The sequence below is a fragment of the Anomaloglossus baeobatrachus genome, chromosome 2 (genome assembly GCF_048569485.1).
Source record: "Anomaloglossus baeobatrachus isolate aAnoBae1 chromosome 2, aAnoBae1.hap1, whole genome shotgun sequence".
Classification (NCBI taxonomy): Eukaryota; Metazoa; Chordata; class Amphibia; order Anura; family Aromobatidae; genus Anomaloglossus; species Anomaloglossus baeobatrachus.
Window position 1 is genome coordinate 796,892,964 of NC_134354.1, and position 25,372 is coordinate 796,918,335.

The 25,372-nt window shown below is 46.6% G+C and overlaps 1 protein-coding gene across 1 annotated transcript in view; it reads left to right on the forward strand.

Annotated features, from left to right (window-relative positions):
* Positions 1-3,780: 3,780 nt before the first annotated feature.
* LOC142290783 (polyunsaturated fatty acid lipoxygenase ALOX15B-like) overlaps positions 3,781-25,372 on the forward strand; it is a 50,747-nt gene continuing 29,155 nt past the window's right edge. Inside the window, exons 1-7 of the mRNA XM_075334784.1 lie at positions 3,781-3,918; positions 12,880-13,081; positions 16,154-16,229; positions 16,330-16,452; positions 16,867-16,970; positions 23,875-24,047; positions 24,126-24,272. Coding sequence (XP_075190899.1) covers positions 3,781-3,918; positions 12,880-13,081; positions 16,154-16,229; positions 16,330-16,452; positions 16,867-16,970; positions 23,875-24,047; positions 24,126-24,272 — 963 coding nt within the window. The remainder of the gene's footprint in view (positions 3,919-12,879; positions 13,082-16,153; positions 16,230-16,329; positions 16,453-16,866; positions 16,971-23,874; positions 24,048-24,125; positions 24,273-25,372) is intronic.

A 25,372-nucleotide genomic window follows, 5' to 3' on the forward strand; every position in this document is an offset into this window, starting at 1 on the left:
TGAGAGTAAAAGCCGGTACCCTTCTCTTTAGTGTCTCTGTCTTCGGCTGTCTTCCTAAGCCTTGCCTTTGATAGGATAAACCTGGCTTGGCCTCCACTACAGCCTCCAGGCTGGGGGGTCATCTGTCGGCTGATTACCCCTTTTCTGGAGGTTCTGCTATGGGCTCTGGCCCGGGGAGTCTACAACGTTCCCTGGGCCTCGGTTTTTACTGTTTGGAGTTGATTTTGCACTCCTCCGGTTTCTAGGGACCGTCCCCTGTTGCAGCTTGATCCCTCCACCGATGTTCTTGTGGAACAGGCCACCGTAGCTCTAAACTGCCCCGACAGCTCTACAGCTACCCGTGGCCCTGCGACTCCTTCTGTCTCCTACGTGGTGTCACCTGGACCCTCCGAGTCCCAGGATCTTCACCAGGAAGCGTCCCCTTCTGTTTCTCTGCTCCTGTCTGACTTGGAGCTTTCTTTCCTTCTTTCCTTCTTTCTTTCCTTCTTTCCTTCTTTCCTTCTTTCCTTCTTTCTTTCCTTCCTTCTTTCTTTCCTTCTTTCTTTCTTTCTTTCTTTCTTTCCTTCCTTCCTTCTTTCCTTCTTTCTTTCCTTCCTTCTTTCTTTCTTTCCTTCTTTCTTTCCTTCCTTCTTTCTTTCTTTCCTTCCTTCTTTCTTTCCTTCCTTCTTTCTTTCTTTCCTTCTTTCCTTCCTTTCCTTCTTTCCTTCCTTCCTTCTTTCTTTCTTTCCTTCTTTCTTTCCTTCCTTCTTTCTTTCTTTCCTTCCTTCTTTCTTTCCTTCCTTCTTTCTTTCCTTCTTTCCTTCTTTCCTTCTTTCCTTCTTTCCTTCTTTCCTTCTTTCCTTCCTTCTTTCTTTCCTTCTTTCCTTCCTTCTTTCTTTCCTTCCTTCCTTCTTTCCTTCCTTCTTTCTTTCCTTCTTTCTTTCTTTCTTTCCTTCCTTCCTTCTTTCTTTCTTTCCTTCCTTCCTTCTTTCCTTCCTTCTTTCCTTCCTTCCTTCTTTCCTTCCTTCTTTCCTTCCTTCTTTCTTTCCTTCCTTCTTTCCTTCCTTCCTTCTTTCCTTCTTTCTTTCCTTCCTTCTTTCTTTCCTTCCTTCTTTCTTTCTTTCCTTCTTTCTTTCCTTCCTTCTTTCTTTCCTTCCTTCTTTCTTTCTTTCCTTCCTTCCTTCTTTCTTTCCTTCTTTCTTTCTTTCCTTCTTTCTTTCTTTCCTTCTTTCTTTCTTTCTTTCCTTCCTTCTTTCTTTCCTTCCTTCCTTCTTTCCTTCCTTCTTTCTTTCTTTCTTTCCTTCCTTCCTTCTTTCTTTCCTTCCTTCTTTCTTTCTTTCTTTCTTTCCTTCTTTCTTTCCTTCTTTCTTTCTTTCTTTCCTTCCTTCCTTCTTTCTTTCTTTCCTTCCTTCCTTCCTTCTTTCCTTCCTTCTTTCCTTCCTTCTTTCCTTCCTTCTTTCTTTCCTTCTTTCTTTCTTTCTTTCTTTCCTTCCTTCCTTCTTTCCTTCCTTCCTTCTTTCCTTCTTTCTTTCCTTCCTTCTTTCTTTCCTTCCTTCTTTCTTTCTTTCCTTCTTTCTTTCCTTCCTTCTTTCTTTCCTTCCTTCTTTCTTTCTTTCCTTCTTTCCTTCCTTTCCTTCTTTCTTTCTTTCCTTCTTTCTTTCTTTCCTTCCTTCCTTCTTTCTTTCCTTCTTTCTTTCTTTCTTTCCTTCCTTCTTTCTTTCCTTCCTTCCTTCTTTCCTTCCTTCCTTCTTTCTTTCCTTCCTTCTTTCTTTCCTTCCTTCTTTCTTTCCTTCCTTCCTTCTTTCTTTCTTTCTTTCTTTCTTTCCTTCTTTCTTTCTTTCTTTCCTTCCTTCCTTCCTTCTTTCTTTCCTTCCTTCTTTCTTTCCTTCCTTCTTTCTTTCCTTCCTTCTTTCTTTCTTTCCTTCCTTCTTTCTTTCTTTTCTTTCTTTCTTTCTTTCTTTCCTTCCTTCTTTCTTTCCTTCCTTCCTTCTTTCTTTCTTTCTTTCCTTCCTTCTTTCTTTCCTTCCTTCTTTCTTTCTTTCCTTCCTTCCTTCCTTCCTTCTTTCCTTCCTTCCTTCTTTCTTTCCTTCCTTCTTTCTTTCTTTCCTTCCTTCTTTCTTTCCTTCCTTCTTTCTTTCTTTCCTTCCTTCCTTCTTTCTTTCCTTCCTTCCTTCTTTCTTTCCTTCCTTCTTTCCTTCTTTCCTTCTTTCTTTCTTTCCTTTCTTTCTTTCTTTCCTTCTTTCTTTCCTTCCTTCTTTCTTTCTTTCCTTCCTTCTTTCTTTCTTTCCTTCCTTCTTTCTTTCCTTCCTTCTTTCTTTCCTTCCTTCCTTCCTTCCTTCCTTCCTTCCTTCCTTCCTTCCTTTCTTTCTTTCTTTCTTTCTTTCTTTCTTTCTTTCTTTCTTTCTTTCTTTCTTTCTTTCTTTCTTTCTTTCTTTCTTTCTTTCTTTCTTTCTTTCTTTCTTTCTTTCTTTCTTTCTTTCTTTCTTTCCTCCAGCAGGCCTCCTCCTCCCTCCTTTCTCTCGTTCTTCTTCCCCAACTACATGCTGGCTCCTCACTCTCACTCTCTGAGGTAAACTGAAACTCTAACCTTCCGCTCTGTCTGCTCTCTGATGGCACCTCCCACCTCCCCAATTGCCCTGTTCTACCCTATGGTAGCAGGGATGGGTCTTATGTCTCCTCCCAGCATGCAGCACTTTCCCTGGTCCCAGTGTGTTCCTAGCAATGGGTGTAGTGTGGATTTACCAGGGGACCGGTGTTCACTCCCTTCCTCACCCAGAATGGGGCATCACACCGCTGATGGGGTGCAATGACCTGTGGCGACGGAAGCCTCAGGGGCGCCACAGCACCCTGTAATCATACTCCTCAGATGACGAGCAGAGGACCTGCTGTGATCGCACAAATCACACACGCAAACATTGGATCACACGCAAACATTGGATTGCACACATACTCGCCACATACAGCGACACCGATCTCTTCTCGCCGGCAGAATCCTGAGGCAGTGCGGTGGAGCGCAAGGACCTGCAGAACAGGACCTGCGGCCAGACACGTGACTTCCTCCCATCATTCATGTGTCGAACCCCCCCCCTCCGATGCGCACGTTTCGGCATCACCTTCGGGGTTGATAACATCAGTGACAGCCCCTACTGCTTGAATAACAATGACTGGATTAGTTGAGCCTCTCCATGAACAGCACAGGCCTAATGTCATCTTCATGGGCGACCATGCTGCAGCTCATTGAGATCACATTAAGTAACAGGTGCTGGAGACTGGGGAACCTCAAATGAAGCGGCTGTCACTTTCTCCAGGCCTGAGTCCTATAGAAAACCTATGGTATCAGCTGAGTCACCGTGTACAGGCCGTACCCCTGTACCCCAGAAACTCAATGACCTAAGGGCTGCCCTTAAAGAGTAGGAAGCCATGCCTCACCAGACAATAACTCCACGTGTGACCAGCAGGAGGAGTGTTGTCCAGCTGTTATTTACACATTTGACTTTTTTGGGGCGTGGCATTTGTTTCAATAATTGTTTGAAATGAGATCACCATTGCATGCTTCTACTTAAATGTCTTTCTTTTCATGATAAAATATCACTGTAGAGAACTTTTTCCGTAAATTTCAACCTAAAGCCAAATATCCCGAGCTCTCGAGCTCCTTTTTGAGTACCGTAGTGTCTGATCTGTGCTCCTAGCGGACATAACTTGTATAATCTTGAAGGGGCTTTCCACCGCTCACACCCAGTGACTCCAGTCATGTGTTTGTACAGGTCTGCGCTTATCCAGTGCAGGGCATCTACTGATGAGATGGGACTCTACAAAGTGATGGTAGCCACAGGAGAAGAACTCTTCTGCGGGACCATGGACTCCATCTCGATCAGTCTTATCGGAGAGAAAGGTGAGAGCGCCAAGACGAAGCTGTTCCAGCTGTGTTTCCACGGATCGGTAAGTCCAGTTATGTGAACCTTTTTAGATTGTAACATCAGTTTTCTGTCTACCCCACCAGTCATAGTAGCTTGGTCACCAGTGGCCCTGGTTTTGGGATATCGGCTTTGGTCTTCTTCTTAAACAGTAGGAAAGGATCAGAAACTGTGGAAAAACAAAGCGCAATAGGGTCTTACCCCAACAATGGAAGGGGGTAAAAAGGAGTGTCACACTCGCCTCTGATGGTTGTGCCAGTCACAACCACTATATAAGCATGTAAGAATCTGGGTCCAAGGCAGCAGCCCCAGGAAAGCTGATAACAGAGTAGTGGAGGAAGGGTCTAATATCCGCGCCAAGGACTCAAAGGATCCAATGAAGAGATTAATGCTTCTTTTAATATCATGCAGAGGTCTACGCGTTTCAGGAGACGCAGCTCCCTTCATCAGGACGACAGGCAGAAAAACATCAAATTTGATTTGATGTTTTTCTGCCTGTCGTCCTGATGAAGGGAGCTGCGTCTCCTGAAACGCGTAGACCTCTGCATGATATTAAAAGAAGCATTAATCTCTTCATTGGATCCTTTGAGTCCTTGGCGCGGATATTAGACCCTTCCTCCACTACTCTCTATAAACAGTAGGAAAGAGCAGGTACTTGTTGCATAGCTCAGTGGTGGTGCTCATGCCTTACAGCTCTTTATATTTGGGCTTGGTATGACTTTTCTGTAGCTTTCTCATGCTCATCTAAGAGGCATTTCTGATTTCCAGAAAATTTCTTAGAATGAAACCAAATTAAATTTCCAAAGATGGCGGATCTTCAGCAATCTGCCTTGGTTCAGAGTCCGGACATTCAGCTTCCGCCCTCTGCTGAGCAGCTCCTGTGTCACATGGTTAGTAGTGATGAGCGAGTACTAAAAAGCTCGGGTGCTCGAAGCTCGGGCCGAGCCTCCCAAGATACTCGTGTACTCGGGCCGAGCAACGAGCCCAATGTTATCCTATGGGAGACCCGAGTATTTTTGTGAAATGACCCCCCGGCAGCATGGAGAAACCCTAAAAATGTCACAAAAGTCTCAGAGTGTTCAAATGACATGGCAACAGCATGGGGAAGACCCCTTGAAGCATTTATCACTCAAAAGTCACAGCTGTGAACAATTTTGTCCGCGTTTTACGCCATTTTTACGGACTCACCAGAAAACCTTCCAAAATGACCCCAAAATGATTTTTCATGGCGGAAATGTTAAGGGCACATACCCAATAGTGAGATAGAGCTGGTGTATGTTACTTTTTGAGATTAATACATGAAAGATTTTACGTGAAAACATTGTGTGGCACTCCGATGTCCCTGAGAAGAGACGTACATGAAGGCCTCTTGAGTCTAATGTGCCCATTTTGAGGAAGTGAGTCTTTGTAGTATTTTCCTTTGCCAGGGCAGTCCAAAATTGTGAGGTTCACCAATGCCCCTGCATACAGACGTGCATGAGGGCCTGTAAACCTGAAGTGCCCATTGTAAGGAAGTGGGTGTATTATAGTATAGCCCTTAGGCAGGGCAGCCAAAAATTGGGAGGCTCCACGTTGTCCCTGGATACAGACGTGCATGAGGGCCTGTAAACCTGAAGTGCCCATTGTAAGGAAGTGGGTGTATTATAGTATAGCCCTTAGGCAGGGCAGCCAAAAATTGGGAGGCTCCACATTGTCCCTGGATAGAGACGTGCATGAGGGCCTGTAAACCTGAAGTGCCCATTGTCAGGAAGTGGGTGTATTATAGTATAGCCCTTAGGCAGGGCAGCCAAAAATTGGGAGGCTCCACATTGTCCCTGGATAGAGACGTGCATGATGGCCTGTAAACCTGAAGTGCCCATTGTCAGGAAGTGGGTGTATTATAGTATAGCCCTTAGGCAGGGCAGCCAAAAATTGGGAGGCTCCACGTTGTCCCTGGATAGAGACCTGTTAGGTTCTTAGTGCCTCCGTGCTTGCATTTAAAAACCGCACGTGTGCCTGTTGGTGGCAGCTTTCCGCTGCATTTGTGAGTTTTGCAAAAACTTGGATATAACGCACAAGTCTAGTGAATACACATCAGCACAGCATTGCAAAATGCGCAAGGGCGTTGGCAAGGAACAAGGAAGTGGACGTGATGGTGGTGCAGGCAGAGACCGAGGTTGTGTGCAAGCTCTAATTTCGCCACAACAAAGGGCCACATCTAGTCGCTCGCACGTCCTGTCCCAAATTCTTGGGGACCGCAGCAGTACACCGCTCTTGAACCAAGACCAGTGTCAACAGGTTGTTAGTTGGATAGCGGATAATGCTTCCAGTCAGATTGGCACCACCACAAACACTCTGTCTTCCACACGGTCAAGTGTCAGTAGCCGTGATACTGCACCGCACATTTCAGAACCTGATCCTCCTTCCTACCACCAGGCCGAGTACACGTCCACGGACATTACTGATCCCACACTTGGACACTCGGAAGAGCTGTTCATTCACGTTTCCATTCACAAATTCTGGCCTCTCGCCAGCTCCTGTTGAAGTGGGCCATGACGAGATTGTATGTACAGATGCCCAAATATTTGAGCAGCCACGTTCTCACGAAGTTGGCAACGTGTCTCAACAAGGGGTGGACGATGATGAGACACAATTGTCAGGAAGTCAGGAGGAGGAGCAGGGTGCGGAAGAGGAAGACGACGTGGTGGATGATCCAGTAACTGACCCAACCTGGCAGGAGGATATGCAGAGCGAGGACAGCAGTGCACAGGGGGAGGGAGGCATGGCATCCCAACAGGCAGTAAGAAGCAGAGTGGTGGCCCCAGGCAGACGTCAGGCAACTGTTCCCCGGAACAACACGACACAAGGTGCCTGTACAAATGTTAGGTCTTCCCGAGTCTGGCTGTAATACTATTGTATGTATTGAGGATTTCGATTGCGTTAGGGCAATGACAACCAGAGACGAGTTCTTGGTGCAAGACGTTTATAATATGCAACCAGCAAATATGTACATAAACGGAACAAAAACACAGTAGAACATAAATACAGGAAATACCTTCCAGGGACGGAGCGAAAGGGAATTCCCGGGACCGCGCACCGGACTACCCCAGGGAAACCACCAAGAGCGAACCCCTATACAGGGACTGTCTGGCAATCACCCCAGAAGCCCTAAATGCGCAGCAGCCGGGACACAAAAGGGCAATAGGTAAGTCCAAAAATGTCCGTACGTGATGTGAGTCCAGAGTGGTATTAAACGGAAGGAACCGGGCAGAAGTGCCGACCAAAGACGGCAAACGGAGTCCGGGCACAGCTAGATGATACCAGATGAAGTCCAGAGTCGGTGTCGGTTGTTTTCCAAGAGGATCCGAATAACAATCAGGAACCAAAAGCAGCAGGGCAGGAGCACACAGGAAGCAGTATACTCAGGCACTGGACTAAGCTTTAAGGGCGGCTTTTAAACAGATGGACAGGAAGTAGGGCAACAGAACAGAAAACTCCATGTTAACAAAGGGCAAGCTCTTTCAAAAGAAAACTGGAAAACCCGGAACTCTGACACTGGCAGTTTTTTAAGTTGGCTCCAGATGATTCTAAAAAGGCCATTTGCAACACCTGCCATGCCAGCATCAGCAGGGGTACCAAAACTAGCAGCCTGACCACCACCAGCATGATCAGGCACATGTCAGCCAAGCACCCGACTTTGTGGAAAGTACAACAGAGTCGAGGAGCAGTGCTTGCTGATGTCACTGCTATGTCTTCGCTGGTTGTGCATGCGAGCCAATCCCCTGTCCATGCTGCCTGCGAACAAGCCTCCTCCGGTCCTGCACCTGCAGTTACCCACGCAGAAATAACACAATCATCAAGCACGTCCTTGTCCCAGCGCAGCGTTCAGTTATCCATTCAGCAAACCTTTGAACGCAGGTGCAAATACACTGCCAACACCCCACATGCCACACTTCTAAATGCTAACTTTTCGCGACTGCTTGCGCTGGAAATGTTGCCTTTTAGGCTGGTTGAGACCGAAGCATTCCACGACCTGATGGTGGCAGCTGTCCCACGTTACTCGGTCCACAGCCGCCACTATTTCTCCCGGTGTGCCGTCCCCGCATTGCATAACCACGTGTCACAAAACATCACACGTGCCCTGAACAACGCTGTTTCAGCCAAAGTCCACCTAACCACAGACACGTGGACAAGTGCATGTGGGCAAGGCCGCTACATCTCGACGTCACACTGGGTTAATATTGTGCAAGCTGGGACCCAGTCTGAGCGAGGGACGGAACACGTCCTTCACACACCAAGTTTTGCAGGCCCTACCTCAGTCAGGGTTTCACACACTCTACAGCTCCGGAATGTCATGCTCCTCAGCCTCCTCCTCCTCCTGCGCATCCTGATCCACTTTACCCTCCACACCAGTCCCAAGCTGGAAGTGTCGCGGGCGGAGGAGGGGACGGTGCGCTCTCCCACTGCTCGGCTCCGGCTGACGCTGCTCTACGGCTGCTGCTGCTCGTTGGCTCGAGCGATGGCCGGATCCCGGGGACTCGAGCGGCGCTACTCGCCCGTGAGTGAAAAGGGGTGGTTTGGGTTTTGGGGATATTGTCCGTGACGCCACCCACGGTTGTGGTGATTGTGTGGACACCACCGCTGCTCTGGACGGGGATCCCGGGAGCCTGTGACAGGGAGCAGCTTTGTTGTTATTTCTCCCCTCCGTGGGTAGGGGGGTTGGTTGTCCCGGGGCCTGGTGATGGGGTAGAGATGGATGACAGGCGGGTTGCGGGGCCTGATGAGGTGCAGGGTCGCAGGGGCAGCGCTGTGCCGCACGGCACGGAGGTACTCACTCAGCCCAATGATGATGACACAGTTCACGGTAAAACAAGTGGCTGGATGGACGGGTCCCTCGGACGGCTGCGGTTGTTCCTCCCTGCAGGTTAGTGATGACTGTCTCTCCCTGCACCTAAGTTAAGTGTTGGTAGTGATGGTTTCCCAACGGTAACCCGCTCCCCGACCTGGATATGGGCCGGAGGAGCCCCTTTTGCCCACAGGCGCTGGCCCTGGGAGACGGTTGCCCTTGGCGGTGGCGGTGTCTCCCCTTCACGGTTGGACGGTTGCCTTCTATCTGGACTTGGCTGTTTGGAAACCTTGAGGTCCCCTTCACTAACGGATTTGGCAAATTCACGGCGACACCAAGCCTTGCCGGGATCCGAAAGTCCTCTGCCAATGGTGCTGGCTTCTCTTTGTATACCGGTCCGGTACGGCCGGGTCACCACCCGTCCACGGTCCTTACGGCAGACTCCAATCGGCCTCCACTGCAGACGGTCACCACATCCTGCCAACCTTGCTGTCCTGTCCGGGCCACACACCCGGACCAACTTCAGGCTCTTTGCTGTCACTTTTCTCCTCTCTACTACTTTCCTCCTTCCACTTCCTTAGCTTAACTCTCACTGCCTGTGTTTTCCCTCCTCCTCGGTGGGTGGAGACCAACCGCCTGGCTCCACACCCTGGTGTGGACAACAGCCCCTGGGGAAGGCAACAAGGATTTTGTGTTTTGACTATGATATGCCTGCAGGGAGTGTGGGGTGTTTAAGTGTTGTGCTCTGTGGCCCCTGGCTTGTCCAGGGCGACACAGAAGCACTGCAGCACTGCCTCGGCGAAGCGGCAACAGGCAGTGCTGAAGCTAATCTGCATAGGTGACAAACCCCACCATGCAGAAGAGGTGTGGACAGCTCTGAAACAGCAGGCAGATCACTGGCTCACAACTCTGAACCTAAAGCCAGGAAAGGTCGTGTGTGACAATGGCCGGAACCTGGTGGCGGCTTTGAGGCGAGGCCAGCTGACACATGTTCCATGCGTGGCCCATGTGCTCAACCTCGTGGTTCAGCGGTTTCTAAAGTCATACTCAGAGCTGTCTGATCTGCTGGTAAAAGTTCGCCGCCTGTCTGCACATTTTCAAAAGTCACCTACTGCTTCAGCCGGCCTTGCCGGCTTAAGACGCCGTTTGCATCTTCCGGCACACAGACTGGTGTGTGATGTCCCCACGCGTTGGAATTCAACTCTGCACAAGTTGGTCAGGATATGGGAGCAGAAGAGGGCAGTTGTTGAGTACCTGCATCACCTAAGCCGTCGGGAAATGGGTCAAACTCCACACATAACACCTGAGTGGAGATGGATGTCCGACCTATGCACCATCCGCCAAAACTTTGAGGACTCCACCAAGATGGTGAGCGGCGATGACGACATTATTAGCGTCACCATACCGCTTCTCTGCCTTCTAAAATGGTCTCTGCTCAAAAAACAACCATGATGCATTGCAGGCGGAGTGCGATGAGTTTGAGCAACAAACAGTAGTGGGTGTGGGTGATAACACACAGCCCAGCCTCGTCTCATCACAACGTGCAGTGGAGGACTATGACGAGGAGGAGGATGAAGACATGGAGCAACTCTCTGGCCAAATTGAGGATATGACATGCAGTCATATCCTCGGTTCAGCGTGGCTGGCCAGAGGACAGGGTAGATGATGATGAGGAGGAGGAGGAGGAGGACAGCATGTTCAGTCATCGTGTTGGTCAGGATACTGAAGTCCTGGCTGTTAAGAGTCTGGCACACATGGCTGACTTTATGGTAAGCTGCCTGTCTCGTGACCCTCGCGTTAAGAACATCTTGGCCGACAATCATTACTGGTTGGTAACACTGTTAGACCCACGCTAAAAGGAGAACTTTATGTCTCTTATTCCCGAGGCGGAGAGGTCAGGCAAAATGCAGCAGTTCCAGAAGGCCATAGTCACGGAAGTAGGCAAAGCATTCCCCTCACAAAACGCTAGCGGCATAGGTCAGGAATCAGTGGACAACCAAGGCGTACAGCCGAGAGGGGCACAAGTCCAATCCGCCAGAGGTAGGGGAACAGTCTTTAAGATGTGGGACAGTTTTCTCAGCCCCTCACATACCACAGCCCCTGAGGTGAGGGGTAGTGCCACAAGAAATCCTAAGTTTGGCCAGATGCTCAAGGAGTACCTTGCAGATCAAACAACTGTACTCCGACATTCCTCTGTGCCTTACAATTAATGTGTATCCAAGCTGGACACGTGGCATGAATTGGCTCTCTACGCCTTGGAAGTCCTGGCCTGCCCTGCCGCTAGCGTTTTGTCAGAGCGTGTTTTTAGTGCCGCAGGTGGAATCATTACAGATAAACGCACCCGCCTGTCAACTGTAAATGCTGACAGGCTGACTCTGATCAAGATGAACAAGGGTTGGATTTGGCCAGACTTCACCACACACCACCAGCAAATGACAGCGGAATTTAAAGTTTGTAACGGGAATTTGCCATGTACCTCCACTCACCCATGGTAACACACTTCTGGACTTTGGCTAATCGCTGGACTGCTCCTCCTTCTCTTCATGCGCCATCATGGTGACCGTTACAATAGTTAAGCCGTTGTTTCAGGTATACCCCCAGTGGTAAATTTTTTCGCCCATTCTTTCTGAATGGACATTACAACGACAGGAGACCCGCTCCTTTGCAATGGGAACAATGTTTTGAGGCCCTCATGCACATCTCTATCCAGGGACAATGTGGAGCCTCCAAATTTTTGGCTGCCCTGCCTAAGGGCTATACTACAATAGACCCACTTCCTTACAATGGGCACTTCATGTTTACAGGCCATCATGCACGTCTCTATCCAGGGACAATATGGAGCCTGACGCTGCCAACGACTGCCACACACGTGCTGTTTTTAAATGCAAGCACGGACGCAATAAGAACCTAACTGGTTTTTAGGAGCGACAATTACTGAGAAGTCTGACACTATCTGGACTGTTTTAGACTGTGTACACCAGCCCCAGATATGATGAAGGCTGGTATACGGTCACCACTAAGAATGGCTATATACCCTGCCTGCCTGTATACTGCTACAATAGTCCTGACAAGGACTCTTCTGGTCACTAGCCTGTATTCCGACCTGGCTATACCCTGCCTGTATATAGCAACAATAGTCCTGAGAAGGACTCTGCTACTGTACTCCGACCTGGCTATACCCTGCCTGCCTGTATACAACTACAATAGTCCTGAGAAGGACTTCTGGTCACACTGTTTGCAGCCCTGCTCCGGAACTAACTATAAAGGGCCGCAAAGCTTTCCCTGAATCAGCGACACTCTCCCTGCACTCACTGTCTGGATAGCTGTGAGCAGAGCACAGCGCGCCGGCCGGTATAAAGGCTCGGTCACGCTGTGCAGGCCGGCCAATCACTGCAATTCCACAACTAACAGGGCTGTGGCATTGCAGTGGTCTGCCAGCCAATCCCTGCATGAGGGCTGGCTCTCAAAAGAGCGCCAACATGCAGGGATGAAGACCACGAGTACAGCACGAGTATCGCGAGATTACTCTGTCCCCGCCGAGCAGCCCGAGTACAGCGATACTCGTGCGAGTACCGAGTAGTTACAAGCATGCTCGCTCATCACTAATGGTTAGTGATTTTGGCTTCTAAAGTAAAATATTAAGCCAAGCCAGTCCCCCTTCTAGAATTGGTGGAAAACATTGGTAGATACTGCTTTGATATTGGAATGAGTTAATCGGCCGCACCCCTGGGTCATCTGACCATAAATGCTCCAAACTAAGTGGAGGCTCTGAACTGGGACAGTGGCTGATGACCGAGAGTCAGGACACCTATGGGAATATGTGAAGCTGTTCCTTAATATTGAACCAATGATTATAGAAGGAACATCTGAAGACAGGTAACGCATATAAAATCAGATGTGAGGAAGTGACTAGGCAAGAAAAAAGAATCAGCTGGCCATTAGGGGCTTATGTGGGGGGGAGATGCTGGGGAATTGGGTCTTTATAGACTGGTTGTCCTAGTCGTATAGTATCAATTATTGTTGGGTGTGTCAATACTATACCAGACAGACCTCCGCTATGATCAGGTTTATACCGGATGCAGGGGGCTACATGCCTCTGTATGCAGCCTGTAGCTATAGAGGCATTTCTCGTCCTAATGTGGGGTCCATGTTCTCTCCCAGGTGTGTGACTTTGAGGTGCCCATTGAGGAGGATATTGGGGAGCTGCTGTCTGTGCGACTCTACAAAGAGACTCATGTGTTCCCAGTTGATGATGCCTGGTACGTCCAGTACATCCATGTCACGTCCCCCGATGGAAAGCTCTACCAGTTCCCTGCATACCGGTGGATCGACCAGACCAATGTGGTGATTCATCATGGGATAGGTGAGTAATCATGGACGGGTCATGTGGTCAGCAAGTAAAACCATTCTACAACAGGTGACTCCATTTAAGGAACATAACATGGCCCATATCATAGTATCATAGTTTTTAAGGTTGAAGGGAGACTCTAAGTCCATCTAGTTCAACCTGTAGGCTAACATGTTGATCCAGAGGAAGGCAAAAAAACCCCAATGTGGCAAACAAGTTCCAATGGGGAAAAAATTTCCTTCCTGACTCCACATCCGGCAATCAGACTAGTTCCCTGGATCAATACCCTGTCATAAAATCTAATATACATAACTGGTAATATTACATTTTTCAAGAAAGGCGTCCAGGCTCTGCTTAAATGTTAGTAGTGAATCACTCATTACAACATCATGTGGCAGAGAGTTCCATAGTCTCACTGCTCGTACAGTAAAGAATCCTCGTCTGTGATTATGATTAAACCTTCTTTCCTCAAGACGTAGTGGATGCCCCCGTGTTCCAGTCGCAGGCCTTGGTGTAAAAAGATCTTTGGAAAGGTCTCTGTACTGTCCCCTCATATATTTATACATTGTGATTAGATCCCCCCTAAGCCTTCGTTTTTCCAAACTAAATAACCCCAAGTTTAATAACCTGTCTTGGTATTGCAGCCCACCCATTCCTCTAATAATCTTGGTGGCTCTTCTCTGCACCCTCTCCAGTTCAGCTATGTCCTTCTTATATATCGGTGACCAGAATTGTACACAGTATTCTACGTGCGGTCGCACTAGTGACTTGTACAGAGGTAGAACTATATTTTTTTCATGAACACTTATACCTCTTTTAATACATCCCATTATTTTATTAGCCCTGGCAGCAGCTGCCTGACACTGTCCACTAAAGTGAAGTTTACCATCCACCAATACACCCAAGTCTTTTTCTGTGTCTGTTTTACCCAGTGTTCTACGATTAAGTACATAATCATAAATGTTATTTCCTCTACCCAAGTGCATGACCTTACATTTATCTACATTAAACTTCAATTGCCACTTCTCAGCCCAATCCTCCAATTTACATAAATCTCCCTGTAATATAAAATTATCCTCCTCTGTATTGATTACCCTGCAGAGTTTAGTATCATCTGCAAATATTGAAATTCTACTCCGCATGCCCCCAACAAGGTCATTTATAAATATGTTGAAAAGAAGTGGGCCCAATACTGACCCCTGTGGTACCCCACTATGAACTGAGACCCAGTCCGAGTACGTACCATTAATAACCACCCTTTGTTTCCTATCACTTAGCCAGTTTTTAACCCAGTTACACATATTTTCCCCTATCCCCATTATTCTCATTTTATGTACCAACCTTTTGTGTGGCACCGTATCAAAAGCTTTTGAAAAGTCCATATACACAACATCCACTGCATTTCCCTGGTCCAGACTTGAACTTACCTCTTCATAGAAGCTGATCAAATTAGTTTGACAGGATCGATCCCTCATAAACCCATGTTGATACTCTGTCATAAGGTTATTTTTCTTGAGATACTCCAATATAGCATCTCTCAAGAAACCCTCAAGGATTTTACCAACCGTAGAGGTTAAACTTACTGGCCTATAATTTCCCGGCTCAGTTTTTGTCCCCTTTTTGAATATTGGCACCACATTTGCTATGCGCCAGTCCTGCGGTACCGACCCTGTTATTAAGGAATCTGAGAAGATTAAAAATAATGGTCTATCTATCACAGAACTCAATTCCTGTAGTACTCTGGGGTGTATGCCATCCGGGCCCGGAGATTTGTCAACCTTAGTGATTTCGAGGCGGCGGCGTACTTCCTGCTGGGTTAAGCAGGTAATATTCAAGTGTGAATTTATGGTATCACTGGTCATGTCATCTGCCATGGCATTTTCTTGTATAAAAACCGTAGAAAAAAAGTCATTCAGCAGGTTGGCTTTACCCTCATCCCCTTCCACCATTTCACCAAGACTATTTTTAAGGGGGCCAACACTATCGCTTTTCAGTTTTTTACTGTTTATGTAGTTAAAGAATATTTTAGGATTATTTTTACTTTCTCTCGCAATGAGTCTCTCTGTCTCAAACTTAGCTAACTTAATTTGCTTTTTACATATTTTATTTAATTTTCTATAATTATATAATGCCTCATCACTACCTACCCTCTTTAATTCTTTTAAGGCTTTCTGTTTTTCTTTTATTGCTTCCCTTACAGCTCTATTTAGCCATAGGGGTTTCCTCCTATTTCTAGCATGTTTGTTCCCATAGGGTATATTTTCTGCACAAGCCCTATTCAGGATGCTCATAAAAGTCTCCCATTTGCTTTGTGTACTTTTATTACTTAGTACATCATCCCAGTTTATTGCACTAAGATCATCTCTCAACCGTTTAAAATTTGCTTTCCTGAAGTTTAGTGTCCTTGTAGCCCCTCTACTAGACATCTTACTAAAGAATACATGAAAACTTATTATTTTGTGATCACTATTCCCCAAGTAACCCCCAACTTGTATATTTGATATGCGGTCTGGCCTATTGGTTAGTACAAGGTCTAGTAGTGCTCCCCCTCTTGTGGGGTCCTGTACCATTTGTGAAAGGTAATTATCTTTCATTGTTATCAAAAATCTATTTCCTTTGCTGGAACTGCAAGTTTCTGTTCCCCAATTTATATCAGGATAGTTAAAGTCCCCCATAATAATTACCTCTCCGAGACTCGCTGCTTTATCAATTTGCTTTATGAGGAGATTCTCTACCTCTTCCATAATATTCGGCGTCTTATAACACACCCCTATCAGTATTTTATTATTCATTCTCCCCCCCCTTATATAACAATCATGTTAGTATTAAATTCATCCCACCCCCGTAATCCAAAGTCACAGAAAACCTTATGGTCAGCAATGCTCCTCTGCCATTGTGTGCGTTATTGTTCGTCTTTTGGGCACTTGACCGTAGGCTTTTCCTCAACTTTTCTTACAGTGGAGACCTCTACTAGATTAGGTTTAGAGGTTTTACAAAAAACTATAAAGTGGAAACCGTCCCTATGGGGGGGGGGGGGGGTTGGTGGTTTGACTTGGTTACTTAGTGTAACATTATACTTTTCCTCAGGCAGTATAGTATCGTCCAGCAAAGTCTGTGTGGATCAGAGGACAGAAGAGCTGGAGAAGAACAGAGAAGATTTCAAGTGAGTGGCTTCACATGCCCCTAACAGCAGGATGGCCATGTGGTATAGATTTTGGGGGCACATGGTTCCCTATTGTCTAATTCTGATGTTTGACTTGTAGATGGAGGTTGTATGCCCCTGGGGTCCCGTACTGCATCGATGCAGATAATGAAGAAGATATACCCATTGATGAACAATACTCTTTCCTAAAGAGAACCAGCTTCCGGATTATAAAGTTTCTGTCGTAGGTTTTCAGTGAGTTCTAGAAGTAGACAATGAGTTCTCAGCTTGTGAAGGTGTTTGGGAGGTTCATCACTGGTCAAATGCATGTCTAATATGAAAAGGGCCATCTGAAGCTTCTATTAATGGGGCTCCAGGTGTAAGCCAGTGATACTAATGGCTCCTTCTTGCATGTGATCCATGGTGGACTCTACTGAACCCCAAGAATTCCTGTCTTTACTAGTTGGTCTAGCTTTGCTTGTGCTGGACCCAATCCCTGGCCTTAGCTGACCCATGACAAGCTAATTACAGTAGACGGTTGCTATGATAACTACATAGTATAACTTCTGAGGGATGTCTGACCTTATTTGTGTCTTTTATAATCTTCTTGGTTCATCACATCGGAAGCTCATTGAACTCTTCTCTGGTTTTCTTGTAGAGCCATTGAAGCCAGATTGAAAGGTTTAACAAAATGCACCGATTCCTGGAGAAATCTAGAAGACATGAAAACTGTGTTTTACTTCAAGAAAACCAAAACTTCAGGTGCTTCCCTCAGGTCCTTCAGTGTGCCTGACCTTCTCGCAGCTTTTAGTTCCAGAAATCAAGAGTTGGGCTATGTGCCCACGGGACTCTGTACCCGTGGATTTTTCCGCAGGTACGGCCGCAGGTTTCCCGCAGCAGCTCCCCGGAATCAGCAGCTATCCATTGCTGCGGGATTCCAGCAAAATATCTGCGGTAAACCTGTGGACATTCATGCGACTTACCTGTGGAAGTCCCGGCTCTATCTCCATAGTAGAGGGCCGGAAATTCTGTAGGTATTGCTGCAGGAATAATTTACATGCAGTTATGTGCAGCTGCAGGACATCCACAGCATATTTTGCAGCCGCACGTTCCGCAGCATAGACACAGCACTCCCCATGTCCCATAGGATAACATGGGGAGTGTCTGTACTTGCTAAAACCTGCGGATTTATCTGGAAAATCCAGATAAATCCGCAGGTTTTCAGTGGCAAAATCCGCGGGTACATAGTCCCGCAGGTGCATAGCCTTCAGGCTGGAAAACAAAATAGCGCATGTAGGGTCTTATCCTGGCTTAATGGATAAGAATACCTGTGAGATTGCTCACCTGATGAGGTGGTGAAAAAACCACTTTGTAGGGACAAGGAGAACGACCACCACAGTCCTCAATGTAGGATATAATAAACTGGAGAATGACCACTGCCATGGAGGAAATGGTCAAACGTGGTTGGCCTGGAACGGGTTTTATTTTTACATGTTTTGGAAAAGTCTCCTTCAGGGAAATCAGAAATGTAGCTAGTCCCAGAGCTAGAAGTCATGACTTCAAGAACACCAGCTTGCCCTCCTTACATCTGGTCCTATGGTTTCTCAGACTATATTGATGACTGAATAAATTCAGCAAAAAAAAACCCCAAACTCTTCATGGAACAGATTTTCAGCTGTGAATTTCAACAAATGTCCTCCATTACTTGGTACATCCCAACACCACCATAAACTCTGGATTTGTGGGGTTCTCAAAGATCATGAAAAAATGTGGTGCCATACAAGCCCCAGTATGCACCCCATAAACCTCTGCTTGCTCACTGGGTAGTCGGGGACCTCATTGCTGCAGACAGTTAACAAAATCTGTCTCCACAATGTTTGTCATAAATCTGCCATAAAACTGTCTCCATTTTTACTCCAGTAACTTGTAGAAGGAATTTGGCCAACAAGCATGGCATAAATGGTCTCCAGTCTCTGGCTAGAGAGGACTTCTTATGCTGGAGTTTCATGCTCTGATGGACCATTCCTCATGGCTGCTATGCCCAATGCCAGTCTTCATGGATTTGGGCTGAAGGGTCATGGAGCTGCAGAAGAGTGGGGCATTTATCTGAGTGATGGGTCATTAATGGCTACCCTGCCCTAATCTTATTCGTTAATCACTTGTCTTGGAGGTATTATAGAATCATAGAATGGTAGAGTTGGAATGGACCTCCTGGGTCCAACCCCCTGCTCAAAGCAGGATTCACTAAATCATCCCAGACAGATGTCCGTCCAACCTTTTTAAAGACTTCCATTGAAGGAGAACTCTCCACCTCTCGTGGCAGCCTTTTCCACTCGTTGATCATCCTCACTGTCAATTTTTTTTTTTTCTAATATCTAATCTGTGTCTCCTCCCCATCAGTTTCATCCCATTGCTTCTAGTCTTTCCTTGTGAAAATGAGAATAGCGCTGATCCATCTACAGTGTGACAGCCTTTAAGATATTTGTAGACCGCTATTAAGTCTCCTCTCAGTCTTCTCTTTTGCAAGCTAAACAACCCTAAATCCTGTAACCGTTCCTCATAGGACATGGTTTCCAGAACAGTCATCATTCTGGTCACTCTTCTCTGAACTTGCTCCAGTTTGTTGTCTCTTTTAAAATGTGGTGCCCAGAACTGGACACAGTATTCCAGATGAGGTCTGACCAAAGAGGAGTAAAGGGGATAATGACATCACATGATTTAGACTGCATACTTCTGTTATTACATCCTAGAATGGTGTTTGCCTTTTTTGCTGCTGCGTCACACTGGTGACTGCTGTGTAGTCTGTGATCTATTAGTATACCTAAGTCTTTTTCACACATGCTTTTGCATAGCTCTATTCCTCCCATGCTGTATATGCTCTTTTCATTATTCTTGCAGAGATGTATGACTTTGCATTTCTCTGTTAAAAATCATATTAGTCGATACCAATTGTTCAAGCTTGTTTAGATCTTGTTGAATCCGCTCTCTTCTCTAGTATTCGCTATTCCTCCTAACTTTGTGTCATCAGCAAATGTAATCAGTTTACCCTTAATACCTTCATCTAAATCATTGATAAAAATGTTGAACACTGGGCCCAGGACAGAGCCTTGTGGTACCCCACTTGAGACAGTCTTCCAACTGGATGTGCAGCCATTTATGACCACTCTTTGACTCTACAAATCCATCTAACAGTTGCATTGTCCATTCCACACTTGGTCATTTTTTCAATAAGTATTGTATGAGATACTTTGTCAAATGCTTTACTGAAGTCAAGATATACTATATCTACTGCATTTCCCTGATCCACCCAGTCAGTGGTTCTGTCATAGAAGGAAATTAAGTTAGTCTGACATGACTTAATAGTTACAACCCATGCTGGCTCTGGTTAATCACTTCATTCTCATGCAGGTACTTGCATAAATATTTTAATTTGTTCAAAGCTCTTTCCTGGTATGGAAGTCAGGCTCACAGGTCTGTAGTTCCCTGGGTCCACAGTCTTCCTCTATTTGAAGATGGGGACAACATTTGCTCAAGTCTTCTGGAACTTCTCCTGTTCTCCAACAATTTTCAAAAATTATGAAGTGGTTATAATATTTCCTCTGCTAACCCCTTCAGGTCTCTGGGGTGTAATTTATCTGGACCTGGGGACTTGAATTCATTAATGTTATCTCAGTATTCCCTCACTATCTCTGTTTATTGATGGCCTGGATTCTTATCCTACAATAGAACGGTGAAGATCAGTTGATTTTACATTTACTTTTTCAAAGAAAACAGATGCAAAATAACAATTTAAAAGTTCTTCCTTCTCAACATCATTTTTTACAACTTCACCATTTTCATCCTGTAAAATTCCTATAACATCTTTGACTTTTCTTTTATTATTGACATAACTCCAAAATCCTTTTTTATTGCTTTTGACATCTCTTGCTGCCTTATTTCATTATCAGCTCTGGCTAATCTGTGTGCCCTGCAGGTTTTGCAGACTGTATTAAATTCTTTAGATTTGCCTCCCTCTTTCCATTTAATAAACATTTCTTTCTTCCTTTTTAGCCTGTGTTTAAGTTATGTGTTCATCCAGCCTGATTTCCTTAAATGTTTCTTATTCTTTCCTCTTTTGGGGATTAACAATTGCGCTTTGAGAATCTCATTTTTCAAGATGTCCCATCCTTCCTGGACATTTCTGTCCTTTAAGGACATACGGCCATTGAATCCCGGCTATCCTCTTTCTGAGTCCCTTAAAATCTGCCTTTCTGAAATCCAGCCTTGAAGTCTGAGTTTTCACTGGTTTTCCTCCTCTAGTTATCCAAAACTCTATGATGGCATGGTCACTGCTTCCCAGGATCCCAGCCACCCTTACCACCTCTGATAGCATGGTCACTGCTTCCCGGGGTCCCAGCCACCCTTACCTCTTCTATGATAGCACGGTCACTGCTTCCCAGGGCCCCAGCCACCCTTACCTCCTCTATGATGGCATAGTCACTGCTTCCCAGGGCCCCAGCCACCCTTACCTCCTCTATGATGGCATGGTCACAGCTTCCCAGGGTTCCAGCCACCCTTACCACCTCAACTATTTCCTCCCTGTTTGTAAGGATTAGATCCAAGGTAGCAGATCCCCTTGTTTTCTCCTCTACCTCTTGGAAGATAAAGTTGTCAGTAACAGAGGATAAGAATTTGTTGGAACGGTTACTTTTGCCTGAGATTCCCAACAAATGTCTGGAGAGTTGAAATCTCCCATGATCACAACATCATATTTTCTTGAGAAGTTGGTCATCTGATGTATAGAGTTTCTCCATATCCTCGGCTTGTTGAGGCGGCCTGTAGTACTCGCCTACAATGGTGTGCTTTCCCTTGTTTTCTCCGTGTATTCTTACAACTTCCACAGAATTCCCAGTCTCTGAAGCTTCGATCTCTGTGGAGATACAGGATTTTCTAACATACAATTCGACACCTCCTCCTCGTTTATTAGGTCTGTTTTTTGCACATAAGTTGCATCCTTCCAGCCTTGTCCTCCAGTCATGTGTGGATCGTTCCACCAGGTCTGTGATGCCAGTGGCATCATATTTCCTTTCCTGAGTCAGTAACTCCATTCTCCTTGTTTGTTGCTCATGCTCTGTGCATTTGTAGAAAAACATTTTAGTTTGTGATTGTTTTCTTTCCCCCATATTTTCATTATTCAGATTTTTTTGGTCTTAGTTCTTCCTTTCCATTTCTAGCAGCAGAGTTGTCAGTAGTATTTGTCACGTGTGTGGCTTTCCCTGGACTTTTTCTTCCCTTCCCACGCTGTTCTAGTTTAAAGCTCTCTTGAGCGTAGCAAGGCCATTTCCAAATGTGTTTTCCAGTCTTGGACTACTTGCTAAAGATGGGCTGCACCTTACCATCATAGTTATTTATAACCAGGCTGCAGCTGATAGATCAGGGTAAATATGTAGAAGAAAACCATAAGGGGAGTACCCTGTGCCGCCCCCACGTCAGCAGCCGGGCTGCTCTGATCCGGATCCGCAGTGGCTCAAGGGGTCTCCGGACCCGGGGGTCGTGCGGACACTCAAATAAAAAGGGATGTAATATGTGCAGGGGATTGTTGTAGACAGTTTGTGATGTCACCCACGGTGTGTGGTAAAGTGGAGTACCACCGCTGCTGTTGGGGAGCACCCGGGGGCGATGGAGTGGCAGCTGGATGTTAACCCCTCGTGGGTAGGGGTGGATGCCCTGGGGCCCAGTGTCTAGAACACGAGAGGTGATGGCTGCTGGTGGTAGTGCACCGGGCTGGACCGAAGGGTGTGGGTGTACTGACGATTCAATGATTGCACACGAGTCTGCTGGTAAACCAAGGTGTCAGTGGCCGACTGCCGTTTCAGGGTGTATACGGTTCCCACACCCGGCTGGTGTACCAATGTCCCTTCCTCCGGCACTTTGTACTTTTTTCTACTATTTTGGACATCCTCGTGTGAAATGGGGAAGTCCACTCCTGATTTGGTTTTGGTTGGGAGATGTGCCCGTTAAAACTGACCCTTGGGATCTCAGTGGGTTGTTGCGGATACCCTATCCCCCACAGTAGAGCGAAACTGCAGCCCATCTGAGCTAACACACGAACATCTGGAACCTTGCTCCTGGCCTGGTTAGAGAAGGGGCTTGCAACCATCTTCTAGGGTCCAGGTACCCCGACTGTGCATGGTTTAAGGACCAGATCTCTGCTGTCGGTACCAGCGGGCTCCAACCCTGTCCTGGTCCACTTTGGATTTCCCGCAGCCGGACTCCTGTCGCCTTTAAACACGGTCCACTGCTTGCCACCTAGCCAGTAGACCAGGGCCACTACCCTGGCTACCCTTCACTAGGCTCGAACTTGACTCTCTCAAACTTGCACTTCCACTTTACTTGAACTCTAATTTCCACTCACTGGTTCCCTCCCACGGATCCTCAAGACCCCTAGGTGGGCGCTCCCATCCACTTGGTCCCACCCACTAGTGTGTCCTTCCTACCCTGAGTGGTTGGCTAGGATTTTGTGGCAGATGGTACCTGATGTGGGGTGGTGTTTGTTTCTCTGTGGCCAACTGGTGGCGCCAGGGCGTCACAACCCCATTAAAATAACTTTTATTTTAATTAAAAAGTCAAGTTACCATAACACACACAAATGGTAAAATATAGGGTATATACTAATCAGGTGGGAGGTATAAAAATAGAGAAGGAAAACACTGGCCCTATAGTGTCTCTCCCTACCTGGCAATGGAGGGTAGCACGTCCTAGGGTTGACGCTCCCCCCATTCAATGACTGGAAGCCCTCACTGACCCTATTACACCCTAACAAACACCAAATACAAAATTAAACAATAATCCCCATTGCAATGCAATAGTGGGGAGGGGGACTTATCTGAATTGTGGTTCAGACGCCCAGTCCCAGAAGATACCAGGGATTCCTCAGGGGGTCAACAACAAATGTGCAAGCCTCCCTGGAGTATGAGAGCTATGGTGAAGAGGGGTGATACCTGAAGTGCCTACAAATGTCTGCTATTTATAGCCGGAGCGGGTAGTAGCACAGGAACCGGAAGTGAATAAATCCATCCACAGATGTCGCGTGGAAAAAAAAAAATCAGTGTACCCCATATATTGGTGATGAAACATGGGGCATCATTAGTGAAGGGGATTTATGAAATGCATAAAACCGCTGCTATGATGTGCGCCCCCTCCCCACTATTGCATTGCAATGGGGATTATTGTTCAATTTTGTAGTTGGTGTTTTTGTTAGGGTGTAATAGGGTCAGAGAGGGCTTCCCGTCGTTAAATGGAGGCGTCCCAACCCTAGGACGTCATACCCTCCATTGCCAGGTAGGGAGAGACACTATAGGGCCAGTGTTTTTCTTCTCTAGTTCTATACCTCCCACCTGGTTATTAGTATATACCCTATATTTTACACTTCCTTTTTTTTTTTTTTTTAGTCACTTTTAATGAAAATATGAAGTTATATTTTAATGGGGTACTCCCCTTTATGGTTTTTAGTCCATCATACAGGTAATTCACTCCGTGATCCAGAAATCTGAATCCTTGTTGATGGCACCATCGATGTAGCCAGTTGTGCACCTGTAGAAACTTGTTCCATGACCATCCACTATTCACATGACTATTAGTATGAGGTTTCAGTCCCGATGCTTTTGATAATTTTCCTTCTCTCCAGATGAGGTCTCCCGGATCTGGAATGAGGACTCCTTCTTTAGTTACCAATTTCTGAATGGCGTTAATCCAATGCTGATAAAGAAATGCATCGAGTTACCGGAGAACTTCCCAGTCAGCAGCAGCATGGTGGCCTCATTGTTGGGGTCCTCCACAGACCTGGATAAAGAGCTGGAGGTGAGGGACTGATCACTATCATCTTACGATGTCTATACCAGTGTGTGATCTTCTCTACCCTGTCCACTAATCTTACAGTATGGAAATGTCTTCCTGGCCGATTACAAGTTACTCCATGGAGTTCCTAAAAATGACTTTATTAATGGGAAGCCGCAATACATGACTGCCCCCATGTGTCTGCTGTGGAAGGACCCCCAGGACCAGCTGCTCCCCATCGCTATCCAGGTATTGTTCGGTAATAGCATTCAGCATCTTGTATTTTTTTTCTGCCCTTGGTTGTACTCCACATGCTTAAGACATGGTCCAGCTTTCTCTACAACTATAAGCCTTAAAGGTGCGTCTGGCATAGAAGGTTCGTTTTCTAATCCTGAGCAATTCTAGGGACATCCACAGTTCAGGACTTCAGGCAAGGCATCTCCCACTGGGAGGATCTGGTGCATCGTTAAAATAGACGTGCTCCCATTTTGTAATTTGGCGCCCCTGAGGCTTCCGTCGCCACAGGGTACTGCATCACCTTCAAGATGTAGTACTCATCACGGGTAAGGAGTGGTTAATCGTTGGTGTTTCTCACATCAACAAACCACAAACGGTTAGGTACTTTCCCACCAGGGGTTGGACTGGGGTTGATAGGGGGTGGCCTTCACGAAGCATGGGACTTTCCTGGTCACTAGGACAAACACCTGGGGGGAGGGGGGGGAGCATATCCACACATAGTCAGTTAGCCCCGGGCACAGCTTGGGGTGAGTAGCACAGTTGGGACTTCAGTCACATTCTCTCTACCTTCACACTTCTGGGAGCGCCATAGGACCCGCAGCTTGGAGCAGGTAGCTCAGCCTGGGTTCTCTACAGATACACAGGATTCCAGGGTCTGCGGAGAGTGCAAGAAACCCCCGCAGCCCATTCCATATTTCACATACATCGGGATTGGAGGGACCCTGACCAAAAAAAACTCAGTGGGAACACCGGTGACCTCGAATTCTTGGGGATCGACTGGGGCCAATCATGGCAGTGACTGGCATCTCCCAGGTAAACCAGGACTGAGTAAAGAAACCTTGAACCCACAGAGACTGTCTGCCTGTCCTTTTTGTCGCCTTGGCACCAATCCCGGTGTATGTGGAATATGGAACGGGTTGAGGGTGTTTCTTGCACTCTCCGCAGACCCTGGAATCCCGTGTAGCTGTAGAGAACCCAGGCTGAGCTACCTGCTCCAAGCTGTGGGTCCTATGGCGCTCCCAGAAGTGTGAAGGTAGAGAGAATGTGCCTGGATTGAAGTTCCGACTGCTCCTCACTCCAAATTGTACCCAGGGCTAACTGTGGAGATGCTC